Source organism: Notechis scutatus, chromosome 1, assembly GCF_049901735.1.
Source record: "Notechis scutatus isolate UNSWTSFEM ecotype Mainland chromosome 1, rNotScu1.2, whole genome shotgun sequence".
NCBI lineage: Eukaryota > Metazoa > Chordata > Lepidosauria > Squamata > Elapidae > Notechis > Notechis scutatus.
Window position 1 is genome coordinate 328,424,925 of NC_142009.1, and position 24,945 is coordinate 328,449,869.

At 41.7% G+C, this 24,945-nt stretch overlaps 1 protein-coding gene across 2 annotated transcripts in view; it reads left to right on the forward strand.

Moving 5' to 3' along the window:
- WDR18 (WD repeat domain 18) overlaps positions 1-24,945 on the forward strand; it is a 66,197-nt gene that overhangs the window by 5,436 nt on the left and 35,816 nt on the right. Inside the window, exons 1-4 of one of the 2 annotated variants that reach the window (XM_087951421.1) lie at positions 3,256-3,426; positions 3,515-3,625; positions 21,696-21,829; positions 22,734-22,875. In XM_087951421.1, the coding sequence (XP_087807547.1) occupies positions 3,313-3,426; positions 3,515-3,625; positions 21,696-21,829; positions 22,734-22,875 (501 nt within the window). In that variant the 5' untranslated portion in view covers positions 3,256-3,312. Of the gene's footprint in view, positions 1-3,255; positions 3,427-3,514; positions 3,626-21,695; positions 21,830-22,733; positions 22,876-24,945 lie in introns of those variants that run through there. The other variant, XM_026683143.2, reaches the window with a different exon arrangement.

Here is a 24,945-nt window from a genome sequence, read left to right on the forward strand (position 1 = left end):
GAAATGGCAGTTAATGTAATTGTACATGCCACCACAGGGTGGCAACTGACAAATGGTATTTACTATATCTTGTAACATAGAAATTAAAACTCCCTGTTGTCATATGCCGGTTGTGCTACTGTAATTTCGCAGTATTAATTGGTACCTTCCATAAAGTCATTTTTAAATCAGTTTTAGATCTTGACTATTGTACCAACATGCATCAATTTAGCATAAGAAAAAGGATTAAATCCATTTTTTCCCCCAGAAATAGGATAGTATAATTTTGACTTTTGAACTCAAAATTGTCCAATTACTTAAGGCATTATACAGGCAATCCTCAACTTGTAACCATTCATTTAGTGACCATTCAAAGTTACAGTGGCACTGAAAAAAGTGACTTCTGACAGGTTTTCACACTTACAACCATCACAGCATCCCCACAGTTACAAAATCCATATTACGGTGCTTGGCAGCTGGTATGAATTTATGACAGTTGCACTGTTCTGGAGTGATGTGATCTCCATTTATAACCTTCCTAGCCAGCATCCAACAAGCTAAGTCAACAGGGAAGCCAGTTTCACTAAATGACCACATGTTTCACTTAACAACTGCAGTGATTTGCTTAACAACTGTGGCAAAAAATCTGTAAAATGGGGCAAAAACTCACTTAACTTCCTTGCATAGCAACAGAAATTTTGGGTTCAATTGCAGTCATAAGTCGAGGACTAGCTGTATACTGTATAGATATTCCAGAAGTGTCCAGAGTGAAGAATTTATGCTGCATGAAAATTAGTCAAATTTGGTGCCAATAGAAAGGCATGCATAGTACTCTGATTCAAGGTTTGGAAAAATAAAAGCCTCATCTTAAATTGACAATTGCATCTTCTTCAAATATAACTGGTATTAAAAAACCACATAGAAATATATGAAACAGTACAGTGTTTTCAGAATGTGTGTATAAGGAATTCCATACAAAATATAAAGTACCCTGCAATTTCAATTTAAAAATTATTTTTCCTATCCCAGGAGGTAAGATTGAATGACTCCCATTTAGCAGTATTGTTAGGGATATACACCCTAGCAGAATGTGCAATGGCAGTCAATCAGGCAGGCAGATATATGAGATAAACGTTATTGTAGCTTACACTCAGTAAAACATACAATGTGCTAGTTAAATAGTTTATTCCAGTAAGATTTATATGCATAGTCAAACAGTCCATATATCATACACTTAGTTCAGTCCGTCCGGGGATTATTCATTAGCAAAGTCCAGTGTCAAAAAAGAGGTCAGTAAACTTACAAATAATCAGTCCAGTAATATATCTCTTTTTGCAGTAGAGATATGAAGAAAATCAAACCTCTTTTCTTCGTTCAGCAATAGCAGGGAAAAAACATTCAGTTATCACCATCAATCCATCATTGTCAGCAATCCAGTAAAAGCCAGCAAACAGTGAGCTCTCTTGCTCCCTCTTATGGTGATTTTACAACCGCACCCAAAATAACATGCTCTGCATTTAAAGTGACAAACGCTATCATAGTCTATATATATATTATTTTACCCAAACTAAGTTAGGTAACCATGTTATCCCTAACAAGTATCCATAGAAACATTTTTCCAACCCTTTTATCTTAAGCCTAACTAAATTCTGTTAAATGAATTCTGATGGTCCATAAATAAATATCATTCCAATATCAATTTTTGTAAGAGCTGAAGTATATCCGAATGTGTGTTAATGTGTAATAGTCTTGTAGTAAAAAAAACAACAACCCATCATCTTGCTGTAATTTGCACATTAGTAATTGTTAACTATCTGAATACAAATTAGATAAATGCAAGCCAACAATAAAGAAAAAAACCAATAGAACATAAAAAGTAAAATTGGATGCGATAGAATATGATAAAATAGGAAAAACAACATGAGAAAAGGGACGTTTCATTTCCAGTTGAGATGACTCTGCAGCTCTCAAAACATGAACATATAATATCCTTAAAAGGAGAAGAAAAAGCAAAAAAAAAAATTGTACGAGAGGAAAAAAAAGTGGAACAAGGAGAAAAAGTGGAAGAAGAAAAATCAGAATATACTTTGGCAGTTTGTCCAGACACTGAATAAGAGGTGGTTATAATCAAGAATCAAGATCATGATTCTTGATTATAACCATATCTCCAACACTGAAAGTTTTAAAGAGATTGGATAACCAATCATCAAGGACCCCTCTTTTCAACCCAGAGCTACAAATATACTCCTTTATCTTTGTGTGTGTGTGTTTTGATTGTTGTTTTTATTGTGTAGATCAAGAGTTATTTCAGTTGGAAAGACTACAAATATATTACGTAGACATACACGTCCCTTCAATTATTTAAGATGAATATTGGTTCTATCCCAATATAGACAAAAAAGCTTTAGTGCATTTCTGGGTCTCCATCCATTTTAAAGATGAATAACATATTCGCCCCAATGTGGAATATGTATTTAATGCAGCTCATCAAAATTACGTCTTATTTTAAAAATACTAAAATGTTTCTATTCCTCAATAGGGACAGAGTTAAGTATTGCTAACATTCCCCCTGTGCCTTTTATGAGTTTTGTTGGAACTTAGCCATGTCCTGCTTAGAATCTACCTTGGCCTCTGGTAATTAAGATTTATCTTCTGTGAATTTATTTCTCTCTTTAAATGGCCCATCGCCCAAATCTGGAGTATTTACACCTGGAAGTTTTAGAGTTGACAATCTTAAATTGTATGGAAGGCACAAAACACTTGTAATCCTGTTTGTAAGAGTTCTCATTTAGGTGCAATTTAGTGTTGGCATTTGGTCAAGCATAAAGACTAAGAAAGAACTGGTGAGATACTTTGCTGCTTATAATGCTACAACTTTATTATTTAGGGGCTCGTTTGGGAAGAAATTAATAAAGGACTTTTTGCACAAAGTGTATGCTAGAAAGGCATTTCCTACTAAGGCAAGAATGGCCATCGGCTTGGATGGTTTTAAATAGAGGAGTGCTAAGAAAGGGGAATTTCCATCAGCGATAATGACTGTGTTTGGATTAACTCTGCAGCTCCAAGGTTGAAAATAATTAGACTCCAAATGCAGGGGAGCAATAGCAGAAGAGAGCCATTGACTTAGTATCTCATTTGTGGACTTCTTAAAGGCATCACCAAGCCTATGTTGTAAATGGGAAACAGATGGGTTATTCTGGATGTCTCTAGTCTTACTATAGCAATCTAATTGTACATGTTTATCTTACATTATATTATATTGTTCACTTAGCATCTATAGATCAGGCAGAGTGGGTTTTCTATTCCTTCTGCCTGGTCCTTTTTTTTAACCGGATGATTGAATCTGGAATATTCTGCATGCAACTCAAGTGTGTGTTCGACCACCGAGTGACAGTTTCTCCCTCTCGAGCCTGGCACACACTCTTACCTTCTCCTTGTGTTTGTCAGGTAGGGTTTGCTCCCTCTGATCCCTGTTGAATCTCTTTTCAGGACAAGCGTATCCGTGCTCATTGGCTTTCTATTTCTGTGTCTCTAGGATCAACTCCAGCAGAAGATAATATGCCCAGGCCCAGTGGCTTGCCTGACAGCTGCTCCCAACGGTCTCTACATCTTGGCAGGCATTGCTGAAAGCATCTACCTCTGGGAGGTAAGGGAGTTGCTAGCATTGGTGTGGAATGCAGTCTGATTGTTTTGGCTGCTCAAGGAGAGAGCAGGCTAAAAGTTGAAGAAGCTGAAACACTCATGGAAGAGTTGGACTGGCTGTTCTCCCCTCTCAGAGAAGGGAAGGGTACACTTGCTAAAGTTAAAAGATCTTCAACCATACACGGTGAGATCCTGGAGGTTTTCTTTAATGCAGTGACTAGCATCTTTCTCTCTTCCTCTGTGTCTGTAATGTGTGTGTATACATACCCTGTTTCTCCAACAATACGGCCTCCCCCAATAGGAAGTCCCAGCATGTTTTATAGGCATGAAATGAAATTAAGCCCCTCCCCCCCAATTAAGGCCTATATTAAAACATGCGAAATGGGGGGAATGGTGGGGGGGGGGGCTTGCCGTTAGGAAGTACTTTTGTTGCACACCCGGATATGGTGCTGCCTGCGTTGACCCCGATACAAAGTGCCCCACCAATGGCGAGGTCAACATCCAAGCCATCACTGCCCGCCTGCCCGAAGATGCAAGGGGGGGGGAATTAAGTCACCCCTGAAAAGACGGCCTAGCCATTTTTTCGGGGCTCAAAAAAAAAAAAAGACCCGGCCTTATTATATGAGAAACACGGTATGTATATGAATATGATACATATATACTATATATACTGTAATAGATATGTGGGTGGATGTATATATCCCGCCTTTATTGTTTTTTATAAATAACTCAAGATGGAGCACACATGCCTAATAACTCCTTCCTCCTCCTATTTTCCCCACAACAACAACCCTCTGAGGTCTGTTGGGCTGAAAGAATGACTGCCCAAAAGCCATCTGGCTGGACTTAGAAGGTGGGACTAGAATGTCATGTTTCCTAGCCTGAAGCCTTAACCACTAGTTCGGTTTTGTATTAATATGTTTTATTCAGAACAAACTCACTTCCACCCAAGTCAGATCATGACTATTAAAAGCTTTAGTTAACAACAAATGGGTGAGTCAATACATAAACAGTCCTTATAACACCATTCGTAAAACTGTCACCAAAAATGGCATGAAATACACACTGAAAAGTCAGCTTACAATAATTTCTCAAATTGCATGAAATAGGAATAGGGAATGGAATGGAATGGAATGGACAAAGCTACTCTTAGTCTGGTCTCAATAGAATGTGTATAGCTCAGGCTGAAATGAGGGGTCCTTGGTGCCCTCTGAGCTTGCTTGTTTTCTTGCAAATGTTTCATTACCCTAGCAATAGAAGAAGAGTAGGATAGGATAGGATCAGGGGTGGGATTCTACCAGTTCACACCTATTCGCTAGAACGGTTAACATTCTAAGCATTTTGGAGAACCCGTTGTTAGAAGAAATTACTGGCCTAATCCTGTAAGGAAGGCAGGAAGGAAACATTCTGGTGTTGCTTACAGAAACTGCCTCTCCGTTAACCCTTATTACATTCTTGGCAGGACTAGACTTCCTGTCTCAGGAACTTCTCTGGAGTTTTTTCCCCCTCCTTTGCTGGTTCTTTGCTTGTGTGGAGTGACCATTCAAAGTTACAATGGCACTGAAAAAAGTAATATGACCATTTTTCACACTTACGACTGTTGCAGCATCCCCACAGTCATGAGAGGCCAGGCGAGGAGATGCGCACCTCGATGTGAGTGATATTGAGTTGACCATACTCAGCCAATAACATGACCATCAAGCCATGTCCACCCAGTCACATGACCACCAAGCCACACCCACCACCTAAGCCAGGCCAACAGAATCGGTTGTTAAAAATTTGAATCCCACCCCTGGATAGGATAGGACAGGACAGGACAGGACAGAACAGAACAGAATAGAACAGAACAGAATAAATTTTCTCAGCCCTGGTGAAAGGATTTATTTCATAATCAGTGAACCTGATCCAGGACTGGTGTCGCATGACCCCAGTGAGGAATATGTCACAGAAGCCTGGCTGCTGCATTCTGGGCCTGCTGCGGCTTCTGAATTTCTTTCAAAGACATCCCCAAATAGAAACTATAACAGTAATCTGTTGGAAGCAGCCAGTGTGGATCAGAAAGGCCAGGTCATAAGAGTTCAAAAAAGCTCAGAAATCAACTCGTCCAACCCCACTCGGTGCAGGATCTGCTAAAATGCTTTGGGAAGATAGCTATCCAGCATTTGTTTGAAGATCTCTGGTAAAAAGGACTATGCCACTTCGTGAGGCATCTATTTCCCTGTAGTTTCAACTCATTAGTTATGATCTCTTGGACAATACAGAACAGGTTCGTTCCCTTCTTTATTGAAACTCTCTTTTTAGTTTTGGAAAATTGCCATAGTGCCTATCCTCTGTCTTCTTGTTTGCAGGCTGAACATACTTAGTTCCTGCAGCCATTCTTTATAGCAGGAGTCTCCAACCTTGGCAACTGTAAGACTGGCGGACTTCAATTCCCAGAATTTTTCTTAAAGTAAACTTTTAACTCAATTCAGTGTAGCTGTGTGTGGCTGAATAATTATTCATAACTACTCTCATAAACGTTTCCATGTGCATATCCTTGTTACTCAAGGGTTATTCTGTACATATCATAACAGTAAGTCAAGGATCTGTACAAGGATCATGAGAAGTTTTGTTAAATATTTTGTGTAGGTTAGCCCTATCCAATGTTGACTAAATTGAGCAAATTTGATAAATGCAGCTGATAGACATCACTCCTTGCTATCATACTCAGCTATGTACATGGGGAGAATGCTAAGTAGAGAAACACCCCAAAATGATGGACTTGCTCTTTCTGGGGGTGTACAACTTTATCCAATTCCCTGCAATCAGGTAGAACTGCTGCTGAGAAACAATCCTTCAGTTTAAGCCTGAAAAAGACTGATACAACATTCTGTTCAGTCTTGTTTTCAATGTCCCATTAGAGGGAGCAATAGAAAATCAAGTAAGTCCTTTTTTCTTGTTTTTATCATGTTGGTATAAAACAGTGAAAAAAGTAAGGTTCTACATTTAAGCGAGAAAAACAAAATGCACAGGTACAGTATATGTGGTACCTTGCTTAATAGTGGTGACTATGAGAGGGATCTTGGAGTCCTAGTGGATAATCACTTAAATATGAGCCAGCAGTGGGCTGCAGCTGCCAGAAAAGCCAACACAGTCCTAGTCTGCATGAACAGAGGAAGTGGATCAAGATCACGTGAAGTGTTAATATCACTCTATAATGCCTTGGTAAGGCCACACTTGGAATACTGCATTCGGTGTTGGTCACCACGATGGAAAAAAAGATGCTGAGACTCTAGAAAGAGTGCAGAGAAGATCAACAAAAATGATTAGGGGACTGGCGGCTAAAACTTATGAAGAATGGTTGCTGGAACTGGGTATGTCTTCTAGTCTAATGAAAAGAAGGACTAAGCATGACATGATAGCAATGTTCCAATATCTCAGGAGCTGCCAGAAAGAAGAGGGAGAGTCAAGCTATTCTCCAAAGCACCTGAGGGCAGGACAAGAAGCAACGGGTGGAAATTAACCAAGGGGAGAAGCAACCTAAAACTAAGGAGGAATTTCCTGAAATTTAGAACAATCAATCAGTGGAACAATTTGCCTCCAGAAGTTGTACATGCTCCAATACTGGAAATTTTAAAGAAGAGATTGGATAATCATTTGTCTGAAATGGTATAGGGTTTCCTGCCTGAGCAGGAGGTTGGGCTAGAAGACCTCCAAGGTCCCTTCCAGTTCTGTTATTCTATTCTATTCTAAAAAGTAGGCTGGGGTGATAATCCATGTTGAGTGCTACATGTTAGTAAAGGTACAGGAAGTTAAGTCACCTTATCCTTCTCGTCCCACTTTCTCAAGGCCGTGGCAGCCCCCCCTCTTTCTCTTGGAATGCATCAATGGGGAATGATCAAAACCAAGAGTCAAATGATTAAAATTGCAACTGTACATTTAATTCTATCGAGTAGCCAACAGCCAGGACTTGGTAAACAGTCCAGCTGAGTCAGACTTTTATATAGATGTTTGTTTAAAAGATTTATAAAGCTGATGCTCTCCCAGTTTAACTCTTAAGGGTGCACACCAATAAAAATAAAAGAGAAAATCAGGATCAAAGAAGAAAATACTGTGCAGAACCGAAATAAATGGTACTTAACCGAGGCTGCTAATCATAACATACAGTCTCACTGCAGAATTGGCTTATATACCATACTGGTCCCAGATGGGAGAAAAGCCGGGTGCTTTATGTCTCTGTGTGAGACCACTGGAGTCCAGCTATCTCAGTCAGCAGTGAGGAGGGGCACTTCAGAGAGCAGGCTTGACAACAGAGAAAGCACATCTGTTAAGATACCTTAGGCGTTGCTTGGAGGATGCCAACCCTGTGCCACGAATAGCTTTATGGATGATAATTTGCTGAGAGTCATGTGGCATATATAGAATTCATCAATTGTTATTGGTTGGTCACACATAGATTTGGCCTTTTTGTCCATAAATCAGGTCCTTCCCAAGGACCTGGGTTAGATAAATGTTGCCGTTTAAATAAACAAACAAACAAATAACCACCAGCATCTTATACCTGGAAGTTTATTGGCAGCCAGTGCAGCTCACACAATAGTGGGATGTCCATTGCTGCCCACGTTGCATTCTGAATGACTGGCAGCCACCAAGTGGTTTCCAAGGGCAGCTCCCCTATAGAGTGCACTGCAGAAATCCAGCTGAGAGGTAACTAAGGCGCGAGAAGGGCCTCCTGATCCAAAAACAGCTGTAATTGAGGCAATGACAAAAGTTGTACAAAAACCCTCCTGACCACAGAGGCCAGTTGGTCCTCAGACTGCCTAGAATCACAATGGAATGATAGAAGAAGGAAGGCCAGGGGGAGCCCCAAATTGCATATAAGTGGGGAACCACAATCCTCCTCAGAGCCAGCATGGAAAATTCCCAAAACCAGTTCCTGAAGGACCCAACCTTTTAGTCCTGTAAGGATAGGATAGGATAGGATAGGTTAGGATGGGATGGGATGGGATGGGATGGAATAGAATAGAATCAGTTGGAAGGGACCTTGGAGGTCTTCTAGTCCAACCCTCTGCTCAAGCAGGAAACCCTATACCATTTCAGATAAATGGTTATCCAACATCTTTTTAAAAACTTCCAGTGTTGGAGCGTTCACAACTTCTGGAGGCAACTTGTTCCACTGCTTCTAACTCTTCTTACTGTCAGGAAATTTCTCCTTAGTTCTAGGTTGCTTCTCTCCTTGATTAGTTTCCACCTAATATAGTTGAGACAAAGCTTGTTTTTCCTCACCCGGACACCCCCATAGCTTCCAGGCCCTAGGAGAAAAGCAAGACAGCATCATTAGTTCAGTTTAAGCAAGGGAATATAACTGTATCATCAACATGAGCTGTGGTGGTGCAGTGGTTAGCATGCAGTATAGTTAGTCCTCAATATACGACCACAATTGAGCCCAAAATTTATGTTGTTAAGTGAGACATTTGTTCAGTGAACCTGCTCCATTTTGCCACATTTGTTAAGTGAATCACTGCAGTTCTTAAATTAGTAACATGGTTGTTAAGCGAATCTGGTTTTCCCCATTGACTTTGCTCGTCAGAAGGTCGCAAAAGCGGATCGACTCCGGGACGCTGCAACCATCTTAAATGTGAGTCAGTTGTCGAACAGCCGAATGTAAGTCATGTGATCATGGGGATGCTGCAACAGGCGTAAGTGTGAAAAAATGGTCATAAGTCACTTTTTTCCGTGCCAGTCACTAAATGAACTGTTGTAAGTCAAGGGCTACCTGTATTGCAGACTGCCATTGTATTTCATGGGCTCAAGGTTGACTCGGCCTTCCATCCTTCCGAAGTCGGTAAAATGAGGACCCAGATTGTTGGGGGCAATAGACTGACTCTTTAAAACCACTTACAGAGGGCTGTAAAGCACTGTGAAGCGGTATATAAATCTAAGTGCTATTATTATTGCTATAGGTTGATATTATTTGATCCTTTACCGCTGAATGACCCTACACAATGGCTTCTTGGAGGTTTCAAATGTAAAGCAAGGGCCTAACCACATTACTTTAACACCAAATGTTGTGGTTCGCCGGCAGCAGGTGTGGACGGCTGAGGTCTCAGAGAGCGAGGCCTTGGATGAGGGGCCTGTGTGTGATCCAGGGATGGGGCCGGGACCATCAGAGGGTGGAGGGCTGCCTTCGGAGCTTGTGGAGGCTGCAGCAGTGATGAAGAGGTCCCCGAGGAGGCTGTGCCAAGTGCACGTGCACGCAGGGCTGCTCGAAGGAAAGAGCAGCTGCAGCAGGATGGGCAACTTGGGAGTAAGGCTGCAAGGTGATGGCCCCTCCCATAAGGGATAAAAGCCAGCCCTCAGGGGTTGGGTTCTTTGCAGGAAGCAAAGAAGTTCTTTCAACTCCAAGTTCTTGTGGAGTTGTGGAGTCCTGTCTATTCTGGTTTGTTTTCGGAGACTTTTAGTTTTGGATATTTCCCTGCAATTAATCTTGTGTTCCTGGCAGCCTTTCACAACCTTGAAAGGGCTCGCTCTTATCTGGGACAATTAGTTTTAATGACTTTTTGCTGTGAATGAATAGAATTCACAGAGACACATTTTAAAAAGTTTGCTTTTATATATACTTTGTGTTTATTTGATTTGAACGAGGCTTGGGTTAGAACACCAAATGGAATTGGCCTTGGTAACCAAGCACAGTCTTCTGAACCAGCCTAGAAGGATACCATGGTTTGCTGCTCAGTAATCTTCCCCCCCGCCCTTTTAAATGGAGCTACAAATGCCATTTCTCCCCCCCCCCCCATGCTTTTTATAACAATTTTTATTTTACTTAATACATCTCAGCAAGGTTCACTGCTCTTCCCCAGTCTCTCTTCTCTCTGGATTTGCTCTCTGCAAACATTAAGCTGCCATACTTTTTGGCTCTGTACTCCTTAACGTCCTGGAGAAATATAAAGTCATGTTTTATTTGAGTCAGAGGATTTGAAAATTTGTGTGGAATGTGGTGGGGTTTTTTTTAAGATCCATGGATTGGAAAGTACATTAAAATCCATCTATTCCCTAATCCCTAATTCAGTGCAACAGCTGCAAGTATAGTGGGTCCCAAAAAGAGAGTAGTTAAATCAAAAGGGCACCATCTGTGAGCAATCTGCTCTGTTGTTAGAAAATCAAAATCCAGACAAAAGAATTGTATGTGGAATTCCATGTTCTATTCCTGGAACTTTCTGAGGGGATCCAGAATGTTCTAGAACACTATCCTGGGCTTTCTGTTCTGGAAAAGTCACTTCCAGAAGATGATGGGCCGTATCCCTGGAATGATCAAATTGGCACATTCCCAGAGTAAAATGAGAGAGAACCAAACTATATAACTAATGAAGATAATGTTCTAGTTTATTTAAAATCTATTCCTGGTGTGGAACTGTTTCTAGAATAGCTTTACTCCATCATTGCATCACTGGCCTTCAAATGCTTGAGCTGCTAATACGTTTTTAATCCTCTCTGAAGCTTCCTACGAGGATAGCACTGTCGATACAACACCGTGTTAATTTCTGTAAAATGGAGTTTGGAAGAGTAGTCTATAGGATTTCTAGTAAATGGCCTTTCCCCATCTGCTAATTCTGGATGGCTCCTTGGTTTTCGGAGGGGCTCCAGGAAATAAAACTGGAAATTTTTGTTGCTAAGTCAGTTTTGCCCTATTTTTTTTAACCTTTTTTGACATAGTTGTTAAGCAAATTGCTGCAGTTACAGTAATTAAGTGAATCTGGCTCCCCCCCCCCCCATTGACTTTGCTTGTCGGAGGCCGGATGGAAAGGAACCAAATGAATCACATGACCCCCCCGGGACAGTGCAAACTGTCATAAATACATGCCAGTTGCCAAGCACCCCTTCATTTTGATCACACGGCCATGGGGATGCTGCGATGATCATAAGTGTGAAAAACCATCATTTTCTTCAGTGCTGCTGTAACTTTGAACGGTTACTAAACAAATGTTTCTAAGTCAAGGCCTACCTGAACAACTCTGCGTTGTGCAGTAACACAAATTACTAGAGTCGCCTCCGGGTGAAATGGGTGGCATGCAAGCAAGGGTGGGATTCAGATTTTTAAACAACCAGTTCTGTGGGCGTGGCTGGGTGGGCGTGGCCATGTGGCTGGGTGGGCGTTTCTTCTTTTTTTTTTTTTTTGCAACCCCCCAACCCTGTTTTTTTTTTTCTTTGCCTCCTGGGCCTCAGGCAAGCGTCCTGGGGAGTGTTTTTACTCCCAGGAAGGTTTCCCTGGGTCCCAGGAAGGCAAAAAATGGAGCGTGGGGCACACAGCATCCTCCCCCCCCCATGCCCCCTTTTTGCCTCCTGGGCCTCAGGGAAGCCGCCTAGGCGAAGCAGTAAGACAGTGAGGGGGATCCTGGCACAGCTGATCATCGGAACAGCTGATCGTTGGGGAAGAAAGAAATACCTTAAGGAGTGACTGGGTGGGGGAGAACGCAGTCAGCGATGAGGACTGACCGGGAGGGGAGAGGAGGGGTGGGGTGGGTGGAGAGGGGCAGGGCCAGCCAGGGGCATGATTTGCCAGTTCTCCGAACTATAGAACCGGTCTGAACCGGTAGAATCCCACCCCTGCATGCAAGCCAGATAAGTAGGTAGGTAGATATTTTATAGCATCTAGCTCCAAACTCTTCGGTTCCTTATTTAGTGAGCAGGTTTGCCTCAATATTTACAGAATTCTTCGAAAGGGACACAAGCGTCATTCAGAAATCTTTCCAGGAAATAACGGACATAGGAACGGCATAGTTCCTTTATTTATAGCACGGGTGTCCAAATCGCCACGTCACATTGCTGCCACGTGATGTTTCACTCCGTTTTGTCCATTTGTGGAGCTGGGGTGGGTGTGGCCTACATGTGACGTATCTGGCCCACGGGCTGCCAGTTTGACACCCCTAATCTATAGGAAGGATGTGTCATTTACACATCAGTCCTGGAACTAATAGGTAAGATTATATTGAACACAGACCAGAATTACAAATGTGGAAGGGACCTTGGAGATCTTCTAGTCCAGGGGTCTCCAAATTTGGCAACTTTAAGACTTGTGGACTTCAACTCCCAGAATTCCCCAGACAGCATGGCTGGCTGAGGAATTCTGGAAGTTGAAGTCTGCAAGTCCTAAAGTTGCCAAGTTTGGAGACCCCTGGACTAGTCCAAGTCCCTGCTCAGGGAGGAAACCCTATAAACCATTTCAGACAAATAGTTGTCAAGATAAGATGAGATAAGATAACATAAGTTATTTGTGCAATTCAAGGTGCTGGTTGTCACCTTTAAAGCCCTTCACGGCTTAGGACCGGGTTATCTGAGGGAACGACTCTTGCCGGTCACATCTACCTGACCCATTAGAGCGAGGAGGCAGGGAATGTTGCGGGTCTCACCCCTGAGGGAGATACACCTGGTGGGACCCAGAAGAAGGGCCTTCTCCATGGTGACTCCCTCTCTCTGGAACATCATTCCCTCAGAAATTAGAATGGCACTGAAGGCACCTGGTTTTGCCAGCGGGCCTGGGGAACCCAGAAAGGGATGGAGCCCATCTGTGATGTGCTGTAATCGGGACGGGGGGTGGGAGTTGGTTGTTTTTTTTTCCCCCTCCAAATTTTGTTCTATTGTACTTTACTAATTTATTTGATTCTTTTTGTTAGTCTTTATTGTTATTTTTATTTTTTGTTTTAAATATGGTTTTACATTGTGTAAGCCGCCTCGAGTCGCCATGGGCGAATAGGCGGCAATATTAAATAGATAGATAGATAGATAGATAGATAGATAGATAGATAGATAGATAGATAGATAAGAGCTTTCAAAATCGTCAAGAAGTCCAGCCTCTTAAAACATCCAGGAGCAGAGAATCTACAGCTTCTGTAAGAGGATTGTTTCAGTGTCGTGAAGAATGCGCCACATAAGCCGAAAGATCCTGTGAATGCAAAATGTGCTGGTCTCTCTATAAAAATGGCACTTATTTGCTCCGTGTTTGGTGGACAAGTTGAGGTGAGAGACAATGCCACTTTGATGCTATTTGTGAAGTTTTGGAGTGTGTGGTCCTTGAAAAGATTTCTGGTTTATCCACTCCTCAAAAGGCCTGCCCTAGAGATTTCAGCATGAGACAAGTGTCAACTTCTCTTCAGCTTTACCTGTTTTTTGGGAAAATTGTAGAGAAAAGTGATGGCGTGACAACTGCAAAGGGCCTTTGAAAGGCCCCACTTCTCTTTTAAGTAGAGAAGACACAATAAGAAATGATGTGGGGTTTTTTGTCTCTCGCTTTATGCTGGAGAGCTGCTATCAGATCAGTAGTTAATCTTTGGCACATGACAGATCCTTATATTATCCTCATATTTTTCTATCCCATAAATTTAATGCCACATTCTATTACCCCATTCAAGATTCTGTTCCACTTGGCTACATATTCCTTCTTTGCTTCACAGACTGTTTTTGAAAGGCATTTTTTTCCCATTCTTTTTTTTAATCTGGATACTGGGTGGGCAAGAGACAGATGAAAAATTTAAATGCAAAGTCTTCCCAGGATTGCAGATGTCTTCTTTTTCTTTCCTTTTTTCTTTTTTTTACATTTTTTTTTTGTCTGCACCAGATAATGCTCCCCCTTCTACAGCCTCTCACCCAGGGTTAATGAGAATAGCGCAGGCTTCCATCCCCTGTGAAAAGAATGCAAATGTTATTTTTATAACAGCAGTATTTAGAGTGCTTTCAAATTCAGATCCGTCTTGGGTGAACAATAGGTAATGAAAACGTTATTATGCTTCCTTTCAGCCTCCGTGTTGTGATTGAATACTTCAAATATATTCTAATTCAGAGGTCTCCAAACTTGGCAACTTTAAGGCTTGTGGACTTCAACTACCAGAATTCTCCGGCCAGCTATGCTGGCTGAGGAATTCTGGCAGTTGAAGTCTATACACAAGTCTTAAAGTTGCCAAGTTTGGGTTCCCCTGTTCTAATTAGAGAAGAAAGAGGGGAGTGGTCGTCCTCTTGAGGGTCTCTGCACTCATTCTTCCCCCTGTCACACCCCAAACATTTTAGAATTACGACTCCATATCCCCTGATTGGTTATCACAATTATAGCTAGTCCTCGACATACAACTGCAGTTGAGCCAAAACTTCTGGGCTCAAGCAGAAGGTTGTTAAGGCTAAGCAAGACAGTTGTTAAGTGGAGTTTTACCCCATTTTACAACTTTTTTTTTAAACCACAATTATTAAGCAAATCATTGCAGGTATTAGGTTAGCAACATGGTTGTCTCGTGAATCTGGCCTCCCCATTGAGATTGCTTGTCAGAAGGTCACAAAAGGTGATCCCATGACCCCCCGGGACGCTGCACCCACCACAAACCCATGTCAGTTGCCAAGCGTCCAGTTTTTGTTCAGGTAACCATGAGAATGCTGAAACGGTCATAAATAACAGTCATAAGGCACTTTTTTCAGTGCGGTTGGTCACTGAATGAATGGCTGTAAGTTAAGGACTACTTGTAATACAAGACTTGAGTGGTGAACATCCATGTAATGTTCACTTCAAACTACCAGCTGTATTTTATTAAATTTTTATGCCACTCATCTCACTGTCAAGCAAACTCTGGGCGGCTTACAACAATATAAAAATACAATATAGAAACAATAAGAACACGAAAAGCCTTAAGAATTAAAACACTTAAAATGAACTAAGGCTAGACAAAAGAGACCAATATGAAAACAGAACGGAATTGGAATCTTGTAACCTATTAACCGCCTCCAAAGGAAGATGCCTGCATTAGGGCCCCGAGCCGGTTGGCAGAGTCAGATTTTCAACCCCTTCGAGAGGCCAAGCAGGTGGGGGCAGATCTCACCTGGAGGGGCGTAAAGTTCCATGGGGCCATGGCAGAAAAGACAACAGCCACTCTTTTGAGGACAGCAAAGTTTGACTCAGTCTTCCATCCTTCCCAGGTCAGTAAATGGGAACCCCAATTGTTGGGGGCAATATGCTGATTCTGTAAACCACTTAAAAAGGGCTGTAAAGCACTAGGTGCTATTGCTGTTTTGGATAGAAAGGACCACTGGTTTGAAAGTGGGGTCAAAGAGGCTATCTATGTCAAAATTGAGCAGCCCTCAACAGAGGAAGAGGAATACAACACCATCTATCTCCGGTCCAGTGGTGGCATTCTACCGGTTCGGCCCAGTTCTGGCAAGCCGGTATCAGCGATGAACAGCAGAGACCGAACCGCTTCTCTCCGCTGTTCTGTGTTGGGCCCACCCACCCGCCGGGGCTCCCATACTCTCTGTTATCCGCTGAAGTTGAAGCGCAGCTGCTTTGCGCAGCACAGAAGAGTGCTGCGCGGCAGCTGCTGAAGTGACCGGGATCGTGCAGGTTGCAGGAGGCAAGCTAGAACGCCTCTGTGCCTAAGCAAAGTGTGCATTTGGCACGTGCGCCCATACAAAGCGTGCACGTGCGCAAAGCGCATCCACGAAGCCACACCCACCGAACCGGTGGCAACAATATTTGAATCCCACCACTGCTCCAGTCTACAATATAGTCCTTTCTGCAGTTCCAAGAAGGCTCCACACGCATCTCCACTACTCAGGTTATCCAGAGGGCACAGGTAAACCTCCAGGTGGCCTCAACGACTCTCCAAAAGAATGCAAATGACCAGCCGTCTGCAAGGAATATCAATCCTTCCATTCCCCACCATCCAGTCAGAGCTGAAGAAGCTTCTTGGAGAAGTGAAATAGAAAGAAAAACCAGAAAGTCCAGTTGCCTCTGGAAAAAGCACCCTTGGGACAACCATGACCTGGATGACTGAGAATCTCCATAGACATGGCAGAAAAGGCTCTTCTGGACTCTGCCAATCAAGTTCTTTTGGCTGATGGGGTCCAAAATATACCTCTTTTGCCAGAGTGAATGGGGCAGACCAATCCCATTGGGGCAAAACTCTTCTTGTGCCATAAAGGTGAAAACCAACATCTTAAATTGGCCCTAGAAGCAAATCATCAACCAGTGCAGTTTATTGACTCAATCATAATTTACTATCCGGTGCAAGGCTTGCAATTCCAAAACCAGAACCAGAACAAAGCATGTATTTATTTAAAGCATTTTTAAAAAAAATTCTGCACTCTGCCCGCATGGCTCTCAGAGCATCTTATGCAAGATTGACACCACTTAGGATTGTTTGCCTTCTTTTGTTTGTCTACGAAGCATTTTGTGTTCTGTGGACTTTTCAGGAGGGAGCTGAAGTTAAAACAGGGTTTTTTCCCCCTGACTTCAGACTTTATATCAGCCTATATGGAGGTGTTCCTGTGCAAAGATTAGCTGTCCCACGATTCTTTGTTTCCATACGACAACCAGGTTTGTATTTTGAGGAAGCTTGCAAAAAAGACGGCAAGAATAATGGCCTATATACCGTTCTTTGACAGCTCCCTCTCTGTCAAGGTAGCTCTTTTGTCGTCTTCAGAACTTTAGAAGAATCCCATCCATCCTGCCCAGATACATCAGAGAGAGTGGGGGGGGGGATGGTTTTACTCCCATCAACCTTCCCACTTTTTTGTATCTAAGAGTTTTCCCACTTTCCCTTGACAAATTCAGGCTATCAGGTTGTTCCTTTAGAACAGGGGTGTCAAACTGGCGGCCCGAGGGCCAGGTGCGTCATGCGAAGGCCATGCCCACCCCGGGCTCCGCAAAGGCAAAAAACGTCGCGATGTGTCAAGTGACGTGATCGAGTTTGACACCTGTGCTTTGGAACATGGAATCCTAGTACCAATAAAGAAGAATATTTGTAGCTCAGGGTTGAAATGAGGGATCCTTGGTGCTCTCTGAGCTTGCGTGTTTTCTTGCAGGCGTTTCATGACCCAAACTAGGTACCGTCATCAGTGCTATATCCTTACTAGCAGGAATGACGTTACCTAGTTTGGCTCATGAAACGTCTGCAAGAAAACACGCAAGCTCAGAGAGCACCAAGGACTCCTTATAGAATCATAAGGAGGCTGGAAGGGATCTCGGAGGTCTTCTAGTCCAACCCCCTACTTTCTTTAGTTGCTTCCAAAGGCACCCTTCCAGATGGCTGCATCGGAAGGAGTGTGTCTCTCCTTATTCTTTAACTGGAAGCAGTTTCCATTGCGATCATTAAATTTTGGAGTAGGTGAAAACCTGGAAACCATTTTGTTGAATGATTGAAGGTTATAGCTCCACCAACTTAATCTTCCAAAGGTTCATAGAAGGCAGTGTCTCCAGAACGTCTCCTTAACAGCCCCCTGCTGTAGCCCGAGACAGATGATTTTCTCTTGTCTCTCTTTTCTCTTTTCTACATTTGTATTGTGTCTGCTAAATTGTTAGCCATTGTTTTAAGCTGAGCCACTTGATGTGATTTCTATCTGGAAGGAAGCCGCTTAGGTTAAAAAAAAAGTAGCAGGTGGCAAACACCACTCCATTAATTTCTCTATTGCCACATTGCCTTTATGGCTGTGATTCCATGAATTAATCATTAGCACAAACCGTGGTTTGCAAAGAATAATAGTTTGCAATCAGAATATTATGATTCCTGGTTCAGAGTAGCCTGTCAGTCAAAAAGAAAAAAAATGGATTTGTCTGTATTTATACAGAACCGGAGTTAAACCTCAGTAACATTGGAGTGGCCTGATTTTGGAATGGAAAAGAGTTTTAAGAGTTCAAAAGCTTCTTTTTGTGTGTGTGGATAATGTTGTACATCATTTAACCTTTCCAGTAAGATCAAGATGTTGGCGAGCACTCACAATGCAAAGTATAGTGATCCTCAGGGATTTTATTGGAGGTTCTTGCATGAAAAACTCAACCCTGAGAATGAGCTTGCTGTCCATCATCTTGTGTTCCCTTGCAGGTCACAAAAGGTCTCAGGCAAATAAATCAGTCCGCAAAAAGTTTCATTCCTGTAACAGCAATCTCACTATTTGAAGGAATAAAATTCGGAGAAAAGAGTATATATAATACTGGCCCCAAACTGACCCTCCCACAAAAGTAAGTCAGTGTCTAAAGTTCCTGAAAAAGCCAATTACTATACAGTGCTGTATTGCAGATTAATTTGTAATGTAGCTGCTGAGTATGTTGGATCGCTACAGCCAGTGGTGGGATTCAACCTTTTTTACTACTGGTTCTATGACAGTGTGCTTTGCACACATGCACAGTGGTCAAAAACCACCAATTTTGAGCTTCAAACAACTGAGGCACGGTAATCCATTCTGCCGCGCAATTCAGCTGAGCTCAGAACCAAGGAAATAAAGGACAGGAAAGGGCAGGTAGGTGGGGCCAACTGTTCACCGGTACATACTGGCAGCATCCCACCATTGGCTACAGCTTGTCACTCTATCACATGTTTACCCAAACAGGCCTGAAAACAAGTTTCCTCGTGTTTCATTTGTGACTTCACAAAAATAATAAAACAAGGGTTTGCATTTCTGAGATCCTATTAGGTACATTGCTACAATGAGTCTTGTTTTCTGTAACAGCACACTTGTTTATACTAGACCAGGGATCTCCAACCGTGACAACTTTAAAACTTGTGGACTTCAACTCCCTTTGGCTGAGGATCTCTGGGAGTTGAAGTCCGCAAGTCTTAAAGTTTTTTATTTTATTTATTTATTTTGTCAAGCAATTATAAGATAACAGGTAAAAGTATAAGCATGGTTATGAATACATGTAATGATACATATAAGAAAAAAAAAGAAACAATAGGACAGGGACAATAGGCACGTTGGTGGGATTATGCACGCCCCCTACAGACCTCTTAGGAAAGGGGTGAGGTCAGGGGTTAGATTCTACCAGTTTGCACCTATTCACTAGAACCGGTTATTAACATTCTAACCAGTTCGGAGAACCGGTTGTTAGAAGAAATTACTGGCCTAATCCTGTAAAGAAGGCAGGAAGGAAACATTCTGGTGTTGCTTACAGAAACTGCCTCTCCGTTAACCCTTATTACATTCTTGGCAGGACTAGACTTCCTGTCTCAGGAACTTCTCTGGAGTTTTTTTCCCCTCCTTTCCTGGTACTTTGCTTGTGTGGAGCGACCATTCAAAGTTACAATGGCACTGAAAAAAGTAATTTATGACCATTTTTCACACTTATGACTGTTGCAGCATCCCCACAGTCATGAGAGGCCAGGCGAGGAGATGCGTGCCTCAATGTGAGTGATATTGAGTTGGCCACACCCAGCCAATAACATGACCACCAAGCCATGTCCACCCAGTCACATGACCACCAAGCCACAACCAACTAAGCCACGACCACAAAACCGGTTGTTAAAAATTTGAAACCCACCCCTGGGTGGGAGGTCAATAGTAAACAGTCTAAGGGTTGGGGAAGAAACCACAGAGTCAGATAGAGTATTCCAGACATTGATCACTCTGTTGCTGAAGTCGTGTTTCCTGCAATCAAGTTTGGTGCGGTTAACTTTGAGTTTGTATCTATTGTGTGCTCTTGTATTGTTATGGTTGAAGCTGAAGTTTTCATTGACAGGTAGGACATTGCAATATATAATTTTGTGTACTATACTTAGATCGGACCGAAGACGGCGTAGTTCTAGGTTTTCTATGTCTACAATTTCAAGTCTGGTGGCATAAGGTATTCTGCAACGAGTAGTGGAGTAGAGAACTCTTCTTGTGAAATATTTCTGCACTTTCTCAACTGCATTAATATCAGATACATAATGCGGGTTCCAGACTGATGAGCTGTATTCAAGTATTGGTCTAGCAAATGTACCCCTAGACAACCTGTGAGCTGCTGGTCATCCTTTCAGGGATATTTCCTTACGGGCTTCCACATTGCCTTCAACAATGGCAGAGCTAACATGTTGCCTTCCCTAGAAAAGTTTTTTTTAAAAAATCTGGCTTCCCAACCTCCCCAAGGCCTGAGAGAAGGCTAGATAAATACATGTTAGAAGTTTGATTTGGTGCCAGTTTTAATGTTGTTTTAATAGAAACAGAGAAAACAGATGGCAGGAAAAGTCCCAGAGGTCCATCTAGTCTGCCCTTTGAGTTTTTTGTTTGTTTTTTCTTTTTAATTAATTATTTGTTAATTATTAATTTTCTGCTACATTGCCCAGTCAACCAGATGTTCAGACTGGATTTGACATTTTTGTCTGCCTGCCGAGTCCTTCCCAAAGACTAGGGATAAGCACGTATGGATGTTTGATGGTGTTAAATATTTATTATTTATTTTATTATTGTTGTTAATTTTATTTTTATGTATTAATTTATTTACTACATTATTATTATTTATCCCAACCATGCTTAAACTCAAGGTACTGATGATTGACCCACTATCTCCTCTGGGAGTTTCCAACCATCCACTACTCTTTCTGTGAAGTAAAACTTCCTAACATTACTGTTAATGTTTTATTAATCAGTGATTTTACGGTTTTGATATGATTTTATATGTTAACTTTTGATTGGGAGCCGCCCAAAGTTAGTTGAAAGATGGGCAGCTATATAAATGTTTTAAATAAAAAAATTCTGGAGGATATTCAGAGGTGTCTCTGCTTTGAAAAGAACCCATGTTGAGTATTCTGTTTCCTTACTAGTTTCCTCAAAGCCTTAAGCAATGGCAGAGCCTCCAACTTCACTGGAAAAATTCTTTAAAATTTTGGGATATATCCAAAATAGCCCATGTTGAACTATGTAACTATCTATCTATCTATCTATCTATCTATCTATCTATCTATCTATCTATCTATCTATCTATCTATCTATCTAGTCTATCTGGTCTATCTGGTCTATCTATCATCTATATACACACACAAACATCAGCACAGGAAATGTTAATATGACATTTTGTGTTATGTCGTAAATTGTTTGGTGATCATTTTTATGTCATAAAATATTGTATAAAATTTGCCAAATTTCAACTCCACGAGTCATGGGTCCTGGATTTTAGATGCATTCTGTAGGTTAGCCCTTTTCAGATACCTTGGTTGAAATACTTTTGCCCTATGGCACAACAATTTACGCAGTTAAAAGGTTACGGAATCCGAATTTTAGAGATATATAGACGTGTCCGCTTGCAGGAGACGTTCCAGACCTCGTATTTCATCTCTTTATTTCTACTTCCGCTCTTCTTTTTTTTCCTGCAGGTATCTGGTGGGAATCTACTTGCCATCCTGAATCGACATTATCAGGATTTAAGCTGCTTGGCCTTCACGGACGATAGCAGCCATTTTCTCTCTGGAGCCAAAGACTGTCTTGTCATAGTCTGGAGCCTGTACAGGTATGAATTGAAATGGCTTCCCACTTCCCGATTCTGCCCACAAGAACAGCATCACTGCATTTACCAGTGCTCCCACATGAGAATATTATTTTAGGCACCAACTTTTAATATATTGAGAGTGTCCTGAGCTTTAGAGGAGGTATGTTCCACTTATGTGCAGAAAGAGATCCTTTTGTATTATTTTCACAAATACGTCCAGCCAAACAATGTCCTAGTTAAGCTTTAAATTAAATTGCTTTTAATTATGGACTATTTAATTAATAGTATTTATTTTAAAAAGTACCTTTAAGTTTGGATTCATCAAAATCACATTCTCTCCTTTATAGAATTAAACAAATTTTGCAAAAAGACAAGAATGCCATTTTTCTGCTGATATTTAGAACGAGAGTTCTTGGCCAGGATTTAGGAGTTACCTATACAGAATCCTCTCTTTAGTTGTCATCCTCAGTGGCATGTGTCACAGATGAAAGTAAGGCTGTTTGCTTAGGCTAAAAGGCATAACATAAAAGCCTCTAAAGGTCAGGGAAAAGGGGGAAGATTCTTGTGGGTGGGAAAATTTTCCCCAAAACACATCCCAGTGAATGAATTCTGGGATTATTCAATGTCCTTAGGAAGCTGACAAACTTCCTTTTCCTCCTTTATTCGGATTTGGGCACATTGATCTAAAATGGAAGGTAGAGACAACTGGAAGAAGAAGCCTAAAGATTTAGACTTTATCAAAAACAAGCCACAGATAAAATAGGCAGCCTGTAATTATCCGCTCAATTGATTTCCACCTGAATTCCCTAACACTCATTTTTAGCATTATTGCTTTAGTGGTTAAATGGAGTGCATGTTGCAGCTCCAAATCCATCCTGGTGTACAACTTTCCACTTTACTGTGTTAAAACTGATTCATTTCTCAGTGTGCTGCAGGTGGAATATGGCCAGAGCCCTGAGCCCCGCCACGTGTGGTCACGGCACAGCCTTCCCATCACAGATCTCTGCTGCGGTGTTGGCGGTCCCTTGGCCAGAGCTGCCACAGCCTCTTTGGACCAAACAGCAAAGGTAAGAATACTCAATTTGGAAGTAGCATAGAGAGTTCTCACCTATAACCATTAGTTTGGTGACCATTGAAAGATACGACTGTCAGGGTTCCAAGTAGCATACCCACAGCAAACAAAACTCCGAGGCAGATGTCAGGATTCCAGCAATCGCCCTAATTAAATCATGATTCTTGAGCCAAACTTCAAAAAACTTCAAAGGATTTATTAGAGGCAACATACTGGCATTGCCCTGTGTACATAATTTACAGTCACCTGGGACCCTATTTCCTCCCTCCCCCCTGGGTGTCTCATAAACCAGATTCTCCAATTGAGCATGTTAACAGGCTGGGTGTCATCATTCACATTCTCCAATTAAATATATTCACGGGCAAAAGCTCTGGTAGTTTAGTTACAATCTTTTAAAGATAAGAGTTGGAATGTACTTTTGATTTCAAGCTGCTGCACTGTACTACCAGATTTCCTTCCGGGAGGGCGGGGTGTGTGTCTTTTTATGGCAACTACTAAAACAGGCATAGGAATGCTTTATGAGTTGACACAGATAGATTCCTCAAAAAATAGTTTTATTTGATATGTCATATTGGCACAGGTTGGTGAAAAGCAACTCTGAAGGTTCCGGTTTTCACTTAATTAAAAGTAAAAGTTTTCTCCTCTCCCTAAACAATCAGTCACATGGTCCAATCAAGGCGCTGTCTGGTTGCCTGGTGACATCACTCCTCCTTCCTCTGATCAGGTGTGAGAATGTCCTTGGTTCCCAAGAGAAGGTGTTTTATTTTGGCTACAAAACTCCAGCTATCTCTAATCCCCCCCCTCCCTATCCCTCAGCTCCAGTGTGGCAACACTGAAGCTCCAAGATGGCTTCGGTTAGGTCAGCTTCAGGGTTGACAATGGCACTGGAAAAAGTGACTTATGACTGTTTCTCACACTTATGACCGTTGCAGCTTCCCCTTGGTCAGAAGATCAGAATTTGAATGTTTGACAGCTGGTTCATGTTTATGACAATCGCTGTGTCCCAGAATTGTGTGATCCACTCTCGCAACTTTCTGACAAGAAGAATCAATGCGGAAGCCAGATTTACTTAACAACTGTATTCCTAGCTTAACAACTGAAGTGATTCATTTAACAACCGTGGCAATAAAGAAAGGTCGTAAAATGGGGCAAAACTCATTTAACAACTGTCTCACTTCTGTCCCACAGAAATTTTGGGCTCAATGGTGGTCATAAGTTGAAGACTAGTTGCATTATAGTTTTGTGCAAAATACTGTGTTCTTGTATCAAAATACCAGTTAAACTCCTAGTGTTTCTCTGCAATCGAATTTGACCAGGACAGCACAAACATCGTACTGTTCCTGTTTTTGAAAAATACCAAAACTGTATGTGGAAAAGGCAGTTCAATCTGTTTTGGGAGCAAAATGGAATGTTCCAGAACTGGATCGCATAATTTTGCATACAGCTAGGGAATTGAATTGCTTTGTTCATGCCGAATCCTTTTTAAGGTAGGAAATCATAACCACTGCTTGGCAAATATGCACATATGCATATTAGTTTCTGCTGGTATACATGGTAGGCCTGGAAATGGAAACCTTTTGCTTACATACAAACAAATGCTTTTCTAAAGGTTTCTGGATACAAACCCTTTTGGGGAGGGTTTTCAGCATGGATTTTTTCTGTCCTATGTACAACAGAGTGCAGAAATGGGTCGTGGAACTGAACATATTGTAAAATAACCTCATCATGTATTCTAATTAGTCTCAGATCACCAGGAGAGCAACAACATTTGGGGAAAGAGACAGATAAGTTAAATGCTGGATGCTCCTGATTCAAGGACCCCAAAAAACAGCACCATATCTTTGGCATTTAGCTGGAGTGCAGGAAAAATGAACCCCTGAGATCAAAGTTGGTAGTCTTTCACAGTCATGGTGCCTGTTACAGTTTTGCATTACGGAGAGTCGTCTACAAGTGTCTATGAAGATTCTCAGTCATCCAGGTCATGGTTGTCCAAAAGGTGCTTTTTTTCAGGAGGCAACTGGACTTTCTGGTTTTTCTTTGAAGACATTTCGCTTCTCATCCAAGA